Below are 18927 nucleotides of genomic sequence, written 5' to 3' on the forward strand. Positions count from 1 at the left end.
TTTGAGATGAATCAATCAGCTGATTCCAATCAATTAATATATTGTGTCGGCCAATCCAAGCCAAGTTTGCCTCAAAGAGTAATTTCTTCTTCTTCTTCTTCTTCTTCTTCTTTTTCATTTTAAACATAAATGATGTATTATTACTGACTTTATGTGATGTGACTTAGAATATTGACCCACTTTTTTTCTGGCACTAATAACACTGACCAAAGTAGGCGTGTCCCGTGACCTGGTCGGCTCTAGGACCCGGGGGCTGCCCCGGTGAGCCAGGCAGGCAGCGGCTGGCAGACAAAGGCGAGCAGAGAGGCGGCGTGGAGATTTTCCTGCAGCATTGACACACACACATACAACGCACACGCACGCTCTGACACACTCCTCTCCTACTCCCACACTCCCACTTCTGCACACGCTCCTTTTACCCGTACAAGCAGCCCCGGCAGGTGAGTCCACTCCAAGGTGGGATTAATGGTGCGTTTTTATTGCAGTGTCTCTCATTTGGAGTTTTTCCCAGACTTTTAAAGGAGATTATTTGAGTTATTTTCCAAGTTATGCACGTGAGAGTGGCTTCTTACTTGTGCATACAAAAGAAAGAAAAGCTGGCGTCAGCCGGTGCCATGTGTCAGAAATGCGGCGTCATTAATTGTAACTAATTGTCTTAACGCTTCGGCGTGTTCATTTCAGGGGTGAATAAACTAGTTGCTTTTTGTGTGTGGATGTAACATTATGAGTTTGAAGTCACTCAAAAGGGATCAATGCAAAAATCCAATCTAGTGCTTATTTATTTATTTATTTATTTATTTTTATGTATCAATCAAGCCTAATATATATTCTCTTCATTGATGTTAATCTTCTAAAAATGCGAATATGAATGGGGGGGAAAATAAATGTATTTTTGCCAGATATGTACTTTTAGAACATGAATGGATGTCCCTAACAGTAATGCGGTATGGTGGTAGGTGATGTCAACCTAAAATGCAGGAACCAGCTTGTATGCAGACAATGGACTGTCCTTCCAGTCCGTGTTCTGCAGGGGAAGGGTCATTTTTGGAGCAGCAGATGGGCTTGGAACCTGCTCTTTGTCAGTCGAGGAGCACTACCGGTCACACCCCTGTCCCCGTGCCCCTCGTAAAAAACTGAGCTGAAGGCTTCTTGTACATTTGAGAGAATGGATTGGATTGCATTGCACGTTGAGGGTTTTTATATCTTGCTATATTTCTAGTTTGTTTATATATAGAACACAAATGGCTACTTCATTTATTTTTTTATTTTTGATTTATAGTCACCTCTGATTGGCCTTTTGAAACAATACTTTCATTTGCCATCAAATCTCGTTGCTATATTCACAATAGGGAGAAGGGGGGTGGTGTTAAATGGGAAATTAAAATCTTAAGTGATTCTCATGACGTGATGATTTATAGCAGTCTGTTGTTTGTATCTCTAAATTAATCAGTCAGGGTTTGGACAAAAGCCCTGAGTTGACCTTGAATTTGAATTCACAACACATTTGGACAATTCCATGCTTCCAAATTTGGGGCTTTGGTTTAGGAAAAGCAAATCATGGTGGTGACTTTGGTTTTGAATAATTTGCATAACCCTGACCTCAGCCCTATCAAACACATTTGAGATGAACCAGAACAACTCCAAAAATATTAAATAAACTCTTAATTGAAGTATGGGAGCTGTATGCAAAGAACTCCCTTTCTTCCATTTTCATTTCCTTTTAACCTATTGTCCATATCATATTGTGACAACTTACCATCTTAAATTTATGCCAGTCGGCGTACTTGACGATGACAGTGGAACAAACCTGAATGGGGTGCAGGTGATGTGTGGGTGTAGGTATGCGGTTGTGCTCAAGTTTGAAAGAGATGGCCGATCCTCCTGTCTCGGGACCGTCCAGCTCAAAGCACAGCTTTGGTGATTGTTTAATGGACAATCATTTGCATATTTCCTGAAGTGGAAGTGGAAAACCTCATTTAAATTCATGCCTCTCTTTTAGATCTACTTGCATAGCTTTCGGGTTACAATCCAACCACTTAATATTATTCATCTTTTTTTTTTGTGTTAAACTTTGTATTCTTTCCATTCATGACCTTTGACATCGGCATCAGACAAGTTTCCATTTGAGTGGAGGCCATTGATGATACTTTAAAACAATGTTTCCCAACCTTTTATTGAGCTTAGTCCCATATTAAAGAAAATCTCTTCATCCCAAGTGCTACAATTCGATTCAGCATAGAGGATGAAAACTGTGTCATCTATGTAAATTGTGTGACATCAAACCAGTGATTTCAGAATTGAGCTCGTCATGGCTAACTTTTAACCATATACAAATGTTGAAAACACCCAAACAAAAAAACCCCCCGAAAGTGTTGGTTCCATTTCTGACTTGAGTATCATAATGCTATTGTTTCATCAGAACCAGTGTTTTTTTCCCCACTCTTGTTAAAGTTTTAAATCCATCTTTGTCTTTCGCATTAGCTAGCTTGCGCTAAGCTAACCTAGGAGGGTTCCACTCCATTCCGACGTCCAAGTTTGCGAACTCCCTTTGTCACAAAACTGTTTTTATTGTTTCCATCCTTCTTGAAATCCACTGGGTCATCTCAAGGCTTTCCATGATGTGATGTTGGTGCTAGCTACCAGCTAGCTCATGCGCTAACATGACTGAGCCAAATTCACAATCCTGACGGATAACCACTGATGTGAACAAAAGGCATCATGTTTGATGCTGAAGCATGTCACTGGGTGCCATTTAGAAAACTGAAACCGTATCCAACAGTTTAATATTAAATACTAAATAGTATTTAGAAACAAATCGCTGAAGTCACTTTTCAGGGTCGAACAAACTGGTTACCGACTTAATTGCCAACATTGTGTTCCCTGTATTTGTAGACTCTGTGGACCTGGTCCCACTTTCCACACATCCGTCAAAAGTACCCAAACTCTTGGTCAACATGGAGCTAGACTTCGCACACTTTGACGAGCGAGACAAGGGGTCCCGGACCCCGAGGGGCGGCCGCTTGAATGGACTCCCCAGCCCGACCCACAGCGCCCACTGCAGCTTCTACCGCACGCGCACGCTGCAAACGCTGTCCAACGAGAAGAAGGCCAAAAAGGTCCGCTTCTACCGCAACGGAGACCGCTACTTTAAGGGCATCGTGTACGCCGTGGCCAACGACAGATTCCGCACCTTTGACGCGCTGCTGGCCGACCTGACGCGCTCGCTCTCCGACCACATCAACTTGCCTCAGGGTGTCCGCTTTATTTTCACCATTGATGGCTCCAGTAGGATCTCAGAACTAGATGAACTGGAAGAAGGTAAGCTTATTTATTGCTTGTGGAGTTTCTTTGAGGGATTCTTCTCGGTCTTAAAGAATCTATTGAATCCCGTTTTTTAATCTGACGAGGTGTTCACCTAACATGCTCTACCTTATTTTCTACTATCCTGCTGACCTTACTCCTTTTTCGAGGGATACATTTAAAATACATGTGCCACGTTTTATATTTTTCTGTTGTCTCACTGTTCAGCGGTTTGAGCATTAAAGGTGATTAGCCTCATCCTGAGCTCTCAGCATTTCAGTGTGGGGAAAATGCGCCATTAAAGGACAGCATTAGCGTTTAATTACGTTTTAAACTGGTAAACCTTTACAGCCACAATGTGTAGAAGTCCCTCTCTACTGGGATTATATTGACTAATATGAGTTAAACGGCAAAATCCACCCGTTTTTAAGTCATCTCAGAGGGCGGCCATTTTACCACTTGCTGTCGACTGAAAATGACATCACAGTTGCTCAAGTGAAGCTGAGCTGTGATTGGTCAAGCTAACTTTCTTTCTTTTTTCTTTCTCTCTCTCTTTATCGCTCTTTCTTTATCCTTTTCTCTCTCGCTCTTTCTTTCTTTCACCTGTTTTCTGAAGCTTCTCCGTGATTCGTCGATCCTTGAGCAACTGTAGTGTCATTTTCAGTCGACAGCAAGTGGCAAAATGGCCGCCCTCTGAGATGGATAAAAATGGGTTGATTTTTGCTGCTTATTGTTCTACAAATGCAATATTAAGCACACTGCCGTGTTTGGACTCGTGGGTATGGAGGTCCAAAAAGTGGGGGCACATACAACATATTATTGTGAAGAACATTTTTGGTTAGATTTATGCTTTAAAGGCTGCACATGTATACGGTTTGCTACTTTCAATGTAAGAGTTAAGTCTAGCAGTCTTTGATGTTTCCTTTTATACCTTACTTTCTGAATTTGCTTTGACAATTTTAATTTCACATTGGGCGTACTTAGATACATGGTAAAGTGTAATAAAAAAAAAAGTGGTCAGGAAGCAATGTGAGTGTTTTTTCCATTGTTCATCTTGTGGTGTATATAATTAATTGCTCAATATCTGGGACACTGTGTAATCCTGCTTTTTGTCTTTATCAGCCTGCATTTGGCCTAATTGTTGCCTTCTGGATTCTTCCTTTTTTGTATTTGCCAGAAATGTCCTGCTTGTTCTCTCTCTCGCCCTTTGCCTGCTGTCTTTTGTTTCTGCTTCTCTGTATTACGGCAGTTCAACTGGAGGATGTGCTAGCATAGCGAACCTTAATATAATGCTCAGTTTTGCTTAGCTAATGCAACTAAATGTATCCAATTTATTTAAAGAGATACACTGGGTATTTTTGTGCTACTAAAAGACTCTTTAGGCCAAAACGAGGTTTGGAACTCCCCTTGGAGCAAAACAATTTGATCTCAAGATTTAATCTGCTGTGCGTGAGACGCCACCCGGACTCTCTGGTGTCCACAATGTGGCGCCACGGGAACCTAATACAATATTTTGCTGCCGTCTCAGGGGAGAGCTACGTTTGCGCTTCGGAGAACATCTTCAAGAAGGTGGACTACACGAAGAACGTCAACCCAAACTGGTCGGTGAACGTGAAGGCCTCGGCCAGCCAGAAGAACATCCAGTCGTTGGCAGCTCGCGCTGCCGGCGATCCCAGGGAGCAAAGCAAAGACTTTGTTCGCCCCAAGCTCGTGACGGTGATGCGCAGCGGCGTCAAACCGCGCAAGGCCGTGCGCATCCTGCTCAACAAGAAGACGGCGCACTCGTTCGAGCAGGTGCTCACCGACATCACGGAGGCCATCAAGCTGGAAAGTGGGGTGGTTAAACGGATCTACACGCTTGATGGTAAACAGGTATGTCGTTGTCCCGCCCACTTTAGCCTCATGATGACTGCCTAGCGACTGGAAAGAAAGCTCCGATGCTATGACCTTGGATAAAATTCACCAGGCTTTCATACTATACTAAGCGAATTATCGCCACTCCCAGTTGACCTTTACAGTAAAACTGACTCGACAAAAAGAAAATGACACGTTTTTAGTAAACTTGTAGCTGCTAGTGTAATGCTAACGGTGCAAAAATGCCTTTCCCGGGCTAACTGCTTTGCTGTCATAGGATAAACCTTTAAATTACAAATGGTAAGAAAAATGATGAAATGGTACTCACAGGGATTTTATTCTGCAAAAATAGTTAGTGTTTAGTTACAGCCATTATGAGCTGCTGTTGGCCACAGCTCACACCCCGGACACTCACAGACATGCTTATGTCACATGCCAGGCCCCGCCTCTTAAAGGGACACTGCAATATGTAATGTATTTTCTGTACATTTTCTGCTTGCAATATTTTCTATATTCATTCAAATATGGTTTTATTGTGTTTGTGTGACAGCAGTTTTATTATTAAAGCTCCTTTTTGGATTATATTGTGCAATTTTAAGTGGCCTTTATGCCAAAGTAAAAACAAAAACAAATGCTTGCTCTGATTTTAAAAGGATACTGAATTGCAAAATCCACTGAGCAGCTGGTGCAAGCGTGGCGAATGTCATACCAGTTGTTTCCACATTTTTTAATTCTGTGACTTTGAGTGCAGCAAGTTTTATTTGTGATCTATTTATTACTGGTTTAGTTGGTTTTATCATTTTTAGACGACTCATTTCAGATTACTCAAAGTATCTTAAATGACATTATTCTGTGGCTTCAGTGTGCTATTTCTTCTCTTTAATATGAAACTCTAAAGCACGCGTGAGCATAACTGAAAACCTCATCGCAAAATCTGTGAATTCTCCCTTAAATCCTTGATGCCTGAACTCAAATGAAACCGCATTCTCTTTTATAAATGCACATACAATGCAGGGCTTGGTTCTTTGTCGAACATGGTTGGCCAAAGACTGAACTTCCCAAGCTTGACAAGAAAGTACCACAAGGCAGGTGAACACTGACTGAAAGCCGTAAAAAGACAATGACGGTTGTGTACGTTGCTTCACTGTTTTGATCTGCTGGCTCATGGCACGCAATAATACTTTGTACTCGACCTTTCGTGTCCACTTTGATGGTCAAAGCCAATGAAACCACTTTTGATTAATGATGTACGTTTGCAACTCTATAAGCACTCGCTACCTTTTGATCTTAACGGGAGGATATGAGGAATGAGCTGAACCTCAAAAAGCTTGTGAGCTTGGTTTTGAGGCTGAATGCAATCCTTTCATTGGTCGGTTTTCCCCCCCCAATAGGACATGATAGCTTTTGAGCTAACATCCTCCATGGTTTTTAACAATGTCAAAAAGGTAGCTTGCTATAGTATTAAAAAAGGAATAGAATGATTCCTGAAATGTTTTTTTTCCTTCACAATACTTTTGCTGCTCCTTTTCAAATTAATTCCTTAGTCAGTCTTGTGAGTTAAACTGGGTTCTTTTGTGATTAATTCTGTTACAGTATGTGAGTCTGAGGACATATTTGTCCCCCAAAACGTAGAATTCCTAACTGTACTTTCCCAGACACTTGGGAGGTTATATGGCAGGCAGGGGGGGCCCAAACGTTTTTAATTTGAATGCTGCATACAGAAAAAACGAATAGAAGGGCTGCTTTGACATTTAATTTAATAAACACACTGTAATCAATAAATCATGCAATTTCTTTTATTTTTTTGGGGGAAAACTTTTTCTATTCTAAATAATTTAGTTGTTAGAGTTTTGGGGATTTTTAAGATTTTGGGGTGGCCTTGGCCCTGTATCCCACTAGACTAAATCCACCCCTGCAATGAACAACCAAAATCCCATCCTCACGTTCAGAACCACAAGAGGAAACTGTAGTAACATGACCATTTTTATAGACGGAACAGAAATGGGAAGAAACAATCTTTGCTTCTAAAATGGATCTAGTTTAAGTCACCATTTTATTGTTGCCATTATTTTAGTGCTAAATGTATTTGTATCTTTTTGCATACAGAAAACTACAATATACAAACCACTTCATTAGTAGTAGGGGCACCTATTTGACCCTTTGACTAATTTTATTTGATTTTTTTTTTTAATTGGCCTTGCAGGCTGTATTACATGTCATTTTAGTTATGTTGCTGGGCCACTGAAGAATGGATGGTGGGCCACAAACGGCCCCCAGACCGCAGGTTGGACACCACTACTATATGGCTATTAAATCAACACTGGAAAAAGACATCGATGCTTCTTAAACGAGATATCCTCATTCCCAGCTGTTTGTCCTCCATCATTCATGACAGATGGAGCCGGTACCGGGTCCGAAACGGCTCTCCAACTGCGAGTTCCTCCATTTTCTTGTGTATAGTAAGACCTTGCCGGAGGGGAGGTGCTATCTTATGATGGATGGAGGAATTTGATTTTGAATGCATTCTCCCAGGGGAGCTTTCGGTTACCGTAGCCCTAAGGTGTTGCAGAACCAAATGTTTGGCTACAGCAGCCATCGTAAAATACTGAATGTTGCCGTAGTGAACATCTATTTAGCTTTATTGATGCCTTAAGATTTTTTTTAAATGTGATTTTTCAAAAAAATATTTTTTTTATCACTGTCAAATATCTTAATCATAGAATAGTGGATTGTCATAACTACAAGAATATTTCTTTAATCCAATGATAGTTTCATATATGATATTAGTAGTAGTTCAGCGGGTAGACTTAATAACGGCCGTGCGTTCGAGGTGATCTGGTAGCAGCGTTATTGATGCAGTGCCTGCCCCTCCCTGACTTTGCGCCGCTCCTCCTCCTACCATTGCATAGCGATAGCTGCTAGGTCTGGTTGCTAGGAAACCACATCCCAGGCACAAAGAGAGCCCAGCTGGTGTGGACCGGTCTGCCGGATACTCATCCTGCAGTGTCTCGTGGGTGTGAAAGTTTACAATCGATGCCGGTTTGGCTTCAAAGAAATCATTTGGATATTTGCATTCCTTTACGGGATGTGATTGATTGCTGCCCCCCCCCCCCCCCCCTGTCGAGCTTGAGGTGTTTTTTTTTTATTTATTTTTTTTGTTTTTTTTATTTAGGAATATAGATTTTTTTTTCTTCTAAATGTAAACTACAGCATCCGTCCTCACTTTGAGGAAAATCACCATTTTCCTCTCAAACACGGCTGCTTTTCACTTGAGTCCAAAAGGGTGGGGCCGATTCGTTCAGCAGTAATTTTCCATCCTTTGAGCCAATTGCCATCATTTTATTTATTTATTTATTTTTGCTGACAGGCCGGTTAATTGTTCCCATTGCCTTTTTTGAAACGAGTCTTACTTGTCTATCAAATATAACGTTAAATCAGTCTTTATCTAATCGCCGGCAGACCTTTTGTATTACATTTGCAGTGTCTGGTTTGTATTAAATGAATTGTGGGAAGGCTTTCATTTAATAAATGCCACATGCTATTTGGGAAATCTGTTTAAGGTGCACAGCAGTTTTGAGTGACCTTTTATTTTTTTATTAAAACCATTCTCTATAAGAGAAGCTGTGGCGTGAGGAATCTTGTGCGAGGGGGAAAAAAAAAATTCCCATTTGCTTTTAAAAGCCAATTACAGGGAATGATTTGCAGCACGGGAGATGGATGCGGACATGTGTTAGCAGCGTCTTAACGACGAAATACATCTGCAAAGAGGGGAGAATTGTCTGCTTTTGCAGCCCGCTCGTGTTTGGCCACACTGCAGAAGCAGTTGTCATGGCGATAAGCTCCTCCCGGATGGATCCAGTTTTTGACAAAGGCTGGGATATGCTGAGTGGGTCTTTTGTAATTGACTTTGGGTCTTACCTGTCTACTTTGCATTCATTCGTATGAAGATATGAACTCAACAACCCCTGATTTTTCTCTCTCATACACACACACACACACACACACACACTCTTTGGTTTCTAGAGGGGCGTGGCCGCCATCTTAATAGCATCAACTAGTGAACATGACCCAGGGGGAAGAGAGGGAATCACGTTTTAATGACGCTCTGGCCAACATCAGTCAGACAAATGCGATGCTGGCTTCCTCCAGGATGGGGAAGGAGAGGGTTATAATGGGGGGGGGGGGGGGGCTGAACAGAGCAGACACCAGCTGGCCCCCATGACTGTGCAGATATATCTCTGGCAGAATCACTCATCTGTGCTTCAAATGAGCACTGATGAGAACGTGCTGGTTGCAGCAAGGTTATGCGTAGGGCACAGGATGAGTTTCATTGATAAAAAATTCTCATAACTAACTAGGTGCAGTAGATGACATTTGTCGAACTCACTTTTAATACAGAAAACCCCCGATTTTCTCTATCTTGACAACTTTGTTAGTCTGAATAATTCAGTTAAGAGTTTTCGGGAGGTCGTGTAGTCCTTGACAGCTGGTCAAGCAGAGATTAGGGGATGGGCTTGGTGGCATGGAGAGTGGATGGAGTTTGGGGGAGGGCGGGCCATCTGAAAAGAGCCACTTAAGACCCGCCTAATTTCCAATGCGCTGATAAATTCCAAATGCACTCACAATAATACTTAAAATTTGTTTTAGACACCTGAGCTCTGTTGGCAGTGTTGTAGTGTCACAGGTCACTCGCTTCAACAGTCTCGTCTGGTGGATGTGCTATATTTGATTTTTTTTTTCCATGTTGAAAGCAGATGCTATGTTGTGCTGTCTTGAGAGCAAGTTAAAATAAAAAAAAAAGTCAACTGTATGGCAATGGGATTAGTCTGAGTGTTTTGCTTAGATGTTGTTGTGCAGACTATTTGCGGTTTATAGACTCTCTTTACCGAGTTCTCCCTGGAGCGACCTTTTGAGTACAGTTTTGACACTCCTTCACCACAGGAAAATTAATAAATATGGAGTTTAATAGCTAATACTCTTTGGGGAAGATGTTGGTTTTTGTTGGGTCAGTTAGCATGAATTGGTGAGAAGGGCGGTTCGAAAATAAAACTGTGCCAACTACAGTAACACATAATAGTGCCTTTTTTAATATAAAGTTGTTTATGGCAGTGTGTGTTGGCGTGGCAGCTAGCTTGACTCGTCTTCCTGTCTGGAAGTTGACTCGTTGGAGCCTAATTTAAGTTGAAATTAAACACAAACTCTTGCCACTAATATCAACACATCATACTGAAATAATGTTCAATTGCTACAAAAACTAATTAAACTGATATTATATGATGCCGTGCCTGTTCCCAGCGTTAGCTGCTAGCTAAGAGCTGCTAGCTAAGAGAGTGCCCGATTTATAGGCTGGCAATTGCCATCGGAATCCTTTTCAAAGGTGGCTTGATGGGTGAAAATGACTCTTCACACTTTGATGCTAACAGCCTGACAGATGCAGTTTCTACTGATCCATTTTTTAACAAACCAGGTTTAATCAAATGTGGTTTTGGTCAGCAGAATTGCGACTTTGGTTTTTAAGTCGCGTTGTCTCAGAGCCCAAAATCTCACTAATGCTTCTCGAGAAGTACAGTTGGCTGCTTTGCACAGTTTAAATTTAGGAAGGAAAAAAAGTTGATTATCTAAAAATGATTTTTTTCTTTTTTTATACAAATACTTAATTATTTGATATAATTTTCTGTAGGATATCCCAATACAAAAATAGACAGCTGGAACCCTAATATTGTGCCCAAAACTTAAGTCTTTAAAAATGTTCAAGCACATATTGTTATATTTCATCCTAATTGCTGACCGGCTCGTATCGCAGTCAAGTGAATGTTGGGAAAAATAATGGATCTTATGTGCCCACATGACCCCAGCTGGCAGTCTGAGGCCTACACGGAGAGCATCAGTCTTTATTTTGCACGCATATTCCTGCTGAGAGTTTAAACTGGCAGTCTTTAGGATAACCAGGTTATCCCTTTAATCAGCTCTGTTCTTAAAGCTATTAAAACATTCCAGCCTCTCCCCTGCAGGCCCATTCGGCCCATTTCTCCTCCTCTCGGGGGGGGGAATTAGTTCCTCCTTGAGCTTCCATCTTTTTTACCACACTGCAGTAATAAAAGTAACATGCATCTAATTCTGTTGCTAATTTTGATGGTACAAACATACACATTTAGAAAATTGCATTGGCTAGCTAATTAGCATTTAATCCCAAGAGTCAAAGCACCATCTATGTGGATCATCCTGCCTTAATCTAGTTGGGATGGGGGGGGGGGCATTATGTGCACTATGAGCCATTGAGAGGGAGGGTACAGCTGTTGGATGCCATGCCAGAAAGTCACCAGCACACACTTGTAACTTGTTGGCCAGGACAGCTGCTCGGCTGGGTGGGACCTTCCCACATTATCTTTAGCTCATAGTTTGGACGCGTATCGGCAAATGTGCCATGATGCGTCTCCAGCATCCCTAAATGTGACGCTGCCGTGGCATCCATCATGTCACATCTTCAGAACATGCAGCACATTTAGTCAACAGCTGCTGCGGACTTAAAGGTCTCTCAGCGTTGAAAGTGGAATCATTAAATATTGCAGCAAAGTTGTAACCTTATACTATAATGTCTGAGTTTTTATTTATTTATTTTAATTTTTTTTGCGTAGGTGGGCTTTTTGTAATTGGCACTTGCTCTGGCTAAAAGCATTGTTGACATGATGAAAAGAGCACAAAGGAAACACACTGGCTCAGGTCAGGATTCCGAAGGCTGCTTGAATTTTTTGGGGGAAAATTACTTGAAAAAGAATAACAGCTACTACTAGCGGGAATAACAAAGAATTTGAGTTTATTTAAACATGAAAGAATTAAAAAAACAACAGTAATAAACACAACAATAAAATGGCTGCATAACAAAGCAAAATTCAACAAACAAATTCAACAAAGCGCACCCAACACATTTTCCATGTTCAAAAGGGAGTGGGAAGAAAAGAAGTCGTAAGACTTTTTAAATCCCCTCCCTTCTTCATATTGTCTTACTTTACATCAATGGTAAATAGATAAAAAAATACAAAAATATATTGCTGAGGATAACAACAGTAACTAATAATGAACCACTCCATAATAATAATAAAAAATAAAAAATGTTTTTGATTATAGCATTTAAAAAAAAAAAAAAATTCACTGTCAACTTACTTTTTTATGAGACTTCTGTACTTTTATTCCTGCTCATATTTTCTCTTGCCTTCACAGGTTACTTGCCTTCAAGATTTCTTTGGGGATGAGGATGTCTTTATTGCATGTGGACCTGAGAAATTCCGCTACGCCCAGGATGACTTCTCTCTGGATGAGAATGGTACAGCTATTTAATTTGTATATCAGGCAAACCGTCCCTAATTATCACTGTCCAGTACAAAAAAAAACTGTATTCAAAATATATTTCACAGCAATAATGCTATATTAACTTGGCAATAATTTTGTTGTGGTTGCAGTTAGTATGCAACTGTACAGCAATAACACAGGTTATTTTTATTTTTTTTCTTCCCTCAAGTGTGCCTAAATAGGCTTAATATTGCATGTGGTGCTCAATGATTGTTGAGGGAAGCAAACAGAGCGAGGCCAATGAGGGAGTCTCTTATCTGCAGGCAGCAGCGGAATAAGAAAAAAGGTAGAAAAAGAAGCATTAATCTGCCCGGTGACACGTTTAGGCCTGCTGATGCGCCGCTACCGATACTGGCAAATTTTCACGCAATCCTCTTAGTGACTCGTACTCCCATCAAGCCTTTGTTCCTTTTTTTTCTTGTTTTTTTTTTCTTAGCCGTTTTAAACCACTTCCTTCAAATATGAACACATTGCGAATTCTGCCTCACAAACAATGATGCTCAGTTTTTGAAGGTGCGCCTTATAACATTGTCTACCACCTTCTCGGTATAATTCAGTGCGCTTCTATGAGCTGTGAACAATAGCGCATGGGTCTATTGGGTGTGGGTGTTGCTTTGATGGTTAGGATGAAGACCGACGTGCCGGGGGACCCCTGGAGACTTGAGGGGTGGACTGATTAATATAATTATTCAAGAGCAGAAGGTTTTTTTTGCAACATTATTGCTTGCCACACTATTAAGACACAATCTTGTCATGCGTTTCATGTTGGTATAAGAATTGTGTGTGTTGAGCAATCAATAATCATCATGAAGATGAAACTGTTGTTTGGCCCCCTCGAAGAGGGTTACCAAGCAACCGTAATTCTGTGGCGAGAAGCCTTGGGCAATAACAACTCGCCACATTTTCCACTTAATAAAAAATACACAAGAAGCTGTGTTAATTTGTTTTTTTGTTTTTTTTTGTGCGCATCACATGCCGCCAAGGTCATTTTGTGATGTTAGTTTAAGTAGATGTCAGACTACAAAATATAGATAAGATATTCTGTACTATTAAGAATGAGAGGTTATGATGTCAGATGGTGAAAATTCTGCCTGGCAACATATTTGTCAGTAAGATAAACTGTGTAAAAAAAAAAAAAAATACTGTTGGTTTGCCATTGCAGAGTGCAGAGTGATGAAGAATCAAAAAGTTCATCGTAGTTTGATCAAGAGTCCTGGATCGGTCAAACGCTGCAAGTCGCCTGCTGAATCAAGTAAGCCGTTTTTAAAAAAAAAAAATAGTTTTATTTTTTACTTTTATTTATGTCCTATTGCTATGAAAAACATTGATCCTACCAAAAGAAAGATGAGTCTTCTTTTATCAGAAAAAAAGTATATTTGTATATAGAATATAGCTAAGTTTCATCATTATTCACATTCCTGGTGAAAACGCTGACAAAAAGAGCTTGTTGCAACATGACCCTGACTGATCTCTTTTATACTCTGCTGCCACCTGCTGGCTGTTTTAATTTTAATTTTATTTTTTTAACTACCATTGCTTTAAGCCACCTCTTCATGTCAGAAGCTGCATTAAAAACAAACGTGTAAACAGGTTTTTGGGAGTGAAGGACAAAGTATTAAAAAAATAAAAAAAGCAGTATCTGACCCATATTGTGATCCAGCTGTAATTGCAGAAAGTGGCTTCATCTTCTGATATTGGAAGAAAAAAAAAAAGCTGCTGATTGTCCATCTAAGTCATCGAGAGGAATAGGATGAAATATTTAAGCTTAAATCACGTTCTGTAATCAAAAGGTTTGCTGATTTAGTTTATTGATCAGTATTGATTGAGGAGGCCATGCAGATGATTGCACACATTAGCAGCCCAGCAGTAGTTGAATGGATTATTGCGTGCAGTAAATACAAATTATTATTTTTTTTTCGCTTAACTGGCTGAGAAACACCACCGTCCTGGTTTTTATTTTCCACTGAATAGTATTAAACTCTTAAGGACGCCAAATAAGATGTGGTCTGTAATGCTTGAGGGATTTTATGTACTAACGTGATAATAGTGTTGTGGTTTTTGGGTGGCCTTCTTCTTAATGATACACTTAGTCTGACCGAGTGGTTGAAATGAAGCCTGCGTTCAGCGTCACAATGAATCTTTGTCCAAGTTGTTTTTGAAACACTCGAGGCCACCTGGCTGGCAGTCTGCTCAAGTCTTTAAAACATTTTTTTTTTTTTTTAAATCTCTTGTAGACAAAAAGCACTTTAAAAAACTCTTGCCGCTGCTCTTGGATGTAAACACGAATGCGCCATTGGATGGAATCCCAAAAATGTGACCCAGTTGAGAAACAACCAACTTGTTAAACTTTTTGGAGGAATGGAAATCGCAGGGTAATGTTGCGGTAGTGGAAGAAAATCATCTATCATTCATGATGCTATGTTAAAAAAATAAGCGATCCTTTCGATGAGACGACTGCTTTTGTTCTGGCCTTCTTTAATGAAACGGTTTGACAATTTCCAGTAAATGCCACAAGATGGCATCAAAGCACGACATGAAGTTTCTCAACTCATTTCAATGTAGCCCTTTGGCTAACCTGGGTTTGATTGAACCACGGGGATTCATACAAGGTTAATAACAACTGTATTAGAAAGTGCTTTGTCCTGAGCACAAAATCACAAAATTGGCAAGTCTTTCAGTGAATAAGTGAAGAGGTCCTAATTTTTTATTTATTTTTACTCCCGCCAGTCAACGGCACAGGCTCCAGCAGCCAGATTTCCACCCCCGTCTCCAAGCATTCTCCCACCTCCACCCCTACCAGTCCTGCACCTAGCAGCAAGCAGAAGGTATTGACACACGCACTCTTGTTGCATTTTTTTTTGGGGGGGGGGGGGGGGTCCTTAAACGCATCATTTGAACATGTTCTGTGTTTTGCAGGACCTCTACCTGCCCTTATCTCTGGATGATGATGATTCTATTGGAGAGTCCATGTAGACTCTGAAACTTTTTTTTTATTTTTCCCTTCTCTCCACCATATGGTCTGGGAGATTCACTGGGGTGTCAACTAGGATTTTCTTTGCTGTTTGAGAACACGAAAAAAGAAAAAAAAAAAAACACTTGTTTAAAGTATTTTTCAAAATCGATTTTTCACCACCAATATAGTCATCTCACCGTGCCACAAATGTATTTACACTGTTCACTGATTTAAAAACGTCACTGTTTTAGAATTTTCACTTTGGTTTTTTGGACACTCATTAGACGGCAATCACAAAATTCTGAGCAGCATAATGGGACATTTTGGGGGTTAAATCTCAATTTTATACCACTTTTGATCCGTGACGTTCAGCAATGTCATCATCACAAAAGCTTTTTTTTTTTCTTTTTTTTTTTGATGAAGGTCCAGTGTTCTGAACCTGCTGCTGTATATAATGTGCATAGTTCTCATAACCTTCTCTGGTTTTCCGGTCACCATTGCTGTGCTTCCATAATATAACATTTTGCTCAACTTCTTCACGCTGTAGTCAAAGTAAAAAAAAAAAAACTCTTGAGGGCACAATGTGTGGACAGATCTTCTGATCCTGATCAATAATTGCAATAACTACAAAAACATTCCACACATTCCTTCAGTGATTTTTTTTTTTTAATTTAATTTAATTTTTATTTTTTTTAAACACTTACTTTGGCTCCATACATACGGTACAATAGCAGGTTATATACCTGGTTACATCATATACCCTCCGTCTTGTACATACTGCATTGCATGATACTGTTGAATACGTTTAAAGATTTAGTTACAAAAAAAAGTTGGTTTGAAGGACCTAATGGTGCATAAGATTGACCGAAGTTCAACTTGTTAAATTAGGCCAATCGGTGTACGGCAGTGTTTGAGTACCATTTTAATAAGTCACAGATAAATAAAGGTCACAAAGCCAAAGTGTTGCAGGATTTATTAAAAAAAAATAAAAATAAAAATAAAAACTTAGTTACTAGAGTAAAATTCTGGAGGAACAACCTGGTGATGTAAGAATTTTCCTCCCCATGCTCGACATAATGTTGCTTTTAATATTTGATAAAGTTGATTAATTTATATGAAGGGTACGTGTCTTGGATTTTTTCTCTACATTTAACTTGTGAGCTGCGAGCACTACTTTCCTTTTTAAGGCTCCTTGTGCAGCTCTTTTTAAAATATATTAAAGTATGTGTATGTTATTTTCTATTTATTTTTTCCCTAAGAGTTTTGCAGGCAATCAAGCCCGAGACTCTTTTGATTCAATTGGATGACACTGAAGCACAACCAGCTACAGGCACTTTGAATGTCTGCATGGCATCGTTACAATGCAGGACCACAATTTACCCCGCAAAACTGAAATGTTAAAGTGCTGCTCGTGCGGCGTCCTTTTTTTTCAATTGAACATCTATGCATTTGGATTTGAGGGATAGTGATGAAATGTCCATGCCGTTTGTCTATGACGTCATGAAAGTTGCGTGTTCCGTCAACAAACTCAAGTATATGGAAAGCAGTCAGCCATACAGTAGTGTCAAAAACGTTATTAGTGTGCTAAATTCTTACTATAGTGAGTACAGAGCATACAATTGAGCCCACTAGTAGGATATTCCATAAAAGCTCTTAACAGTTTGCCACCCAATCATCACTAAATGCGCTTTTGCTGTCATTGCAATCGTTATCCAACAGAGGGCGCTGCCATTCAAGTCTTTGCTCACCATTTTGTATGAAACTATTTTTCTCCCCTCTCCGCACATTTTAATGTGTTCCTTCCTACTGCTTTGTTTCTACAGCATATAAAACAAAATGTCCGTCTTGTGTAAACTGGCCACAGCAATGTTAGATGGCCAATGTGGTTTAATATTCACCTACAATGGTGCCTTGTTTTTGCACAAACAAGAAATGAGAAATCTTGCTTACTCCTTTTTTTTTTTTTTTTTTTAAACCACTTTTTCAAATGAGGCCTCCCAACAATGCTTGTTTTGTAGACTTAGACACTTTATTATGGTGTAAATAACCTTCCTTCTGTACTCTTTTTATATTCCACCTATGCCTTTTTCTCATTAAATAAATGAACCCCCGCCCCCTTTGGAATGTACAATGTTTTTTGTTTTTTCCCCCCCCGTGGTATTTTGCAATGTCAACCGGTGGCTTGTTTCAGTGCTTTATTCAATGTAATAACTGGTATCATTTTGCAATTAAAACACTTGTAAAAGTACCTCACTTTTGTCATTTATTTCATATGCCGTGATGGGAAGTATAGCGAAAATCTGCCGAGAATAAGTTCACAGATTTGTGATGATTATTTTGATTTCAATATTCATTATCTGCCTGGCTTGTACGCTAAACTCACAGGCAAAAACAAAACGATACAATACGCAGTTTTTTTTTACCCTGTAAAGGAAGCGTTTGTTTTGCGGAAATATCAGAAATGCCCGGATGTTCGAATGTGTCCATAAAAAGCTATTGTACTTCTTACAAGTGTATTTAATGAAGTTAAATGGGAATATGCTGCCATCTGCTGGTTGTATTTGTTGCAAATGGTAGGTTAACTAGTGGAGGAAGTGCTATGTAAAAATAAACAGAGTTCATCTAAACATACTTGGAGATATACAAAAAAATTGTCACGGTGCCCAAAATCAATTAAAGCAAGCAGAAGATGGGAAATGCTGTTATCGGGCACTGTCCTCTATGCAAGTCAATTTGTAACCAAGATTAAAAGTCATGTTTGTTGTAACCTTGTGGTATTCATGTGTGCTTTTCAAGCTAAACTGCATTTTATTGCACGTCCGCAAGACATTCGACCTGTGCAAAGACAAAGATGACCCCAGACTGCCGCTGCAATAAATGGAGACAAATTGCTTCATCATGTTTCACAAATATTGGCCGAACCGTTTGTGACGTTGCGGGGCACATATTTGACCCATCCTGTTTCAATCACATTTTAAATGCAAGAGGCAGTCACTGGCGCATTATTGCTCTCGAATGTTTTTTTTTTTGTTTTTTTTTCTTTTGGGAAAAATGATAAAGGAATGGCGGAAGCATAATTATGATTCTTATCAGTGTGGGATAAAACACGTTTTAACCTGTCAGTTTGGATTGGAAGCAGCACAGAAAATGGAGGGATTTAGAGCAGGGGTTTTCAAAATATGGCCCGGGGGCCATCTGCGGCCCACAATCCATCTTTCAGCGGCCCACGGCGTATATGAACTCATTCACTGCCATTGACAGCTATAGACGTCAAAAATTCATTTGAACAATTTTTATTAGATACAATTTTTTTTGCCATATTTGGTAACCAGTATGAAAACCTAGAACATTTTTTTGGGGGGTATATTTAGAACAGATTTTTTTAAAGAAAAGTATTAAAATTTTGGGGCGTCAGGTGATTACAATTTTTATCGTAATTAATCGCATGACTTCACTAGTTAACTCACGATCAA

The 18927-nt window shown here is 39.8% G+C and overlaps 1 protein-coding gene across 2 annotated transcripts; it reads left to right on the top strand.

The window, feature by feature from the left end:
* The first annotated feature begins 289 nt into the window (after positions 1 to 289).
* On the top strand, positions 290 to 17702 carry LOC147161045 (neuronal migration protein doublecortin-like). 2 transcript variants are annotated; one of them, XM_086057937.1, is made up of 7 exons: positions 290 to 440; positions 2893 to 3318; positions 4829 to 5172; positions 12373 to 12475; positions 13664 to 13753; positions 15229 to 15326; positions 15418 to 17702. In XM_086057937.1, the coding sequence occupies exons 2-7, from the start codon at positions 2955 to 2957 to the stop codon at positions 15472 to 15474; spliced, it is 1056 nt and encodes a 351-aa protein (XP_085914063.1). In that variant the 5' UTR covers positions 290 to 440; positions 2893 to 2954; the 3' UTR covers positions 15475 to 17702. The 2 variants fall into 2 exon arrangements, with proteins under 2 accessions (XP_085914063.1, XP_085914064.1); XM_086057938.1 differs by having other exon boundaries at positions 347 to 468.
* The last annotated feature ends 1225 nt before the right edge of the window (positions 17703 to 18927 follow it).

This window comes from Leptonotus elevatus, chromosome 16 (genome assembly GCF_054856555.1).
Source record: "Leptonotus elevatus isolate MCC_2025b chromosome 16, RoL_Lele_1.0, whole genome shotgun sequence".
Lineage (NCBI taxonomy): Eukaryota > Metazoa > Chordata > Actinopteri > Syngnathiformes > Syngnathidae > Leptonotus > Leptonotus elevatus.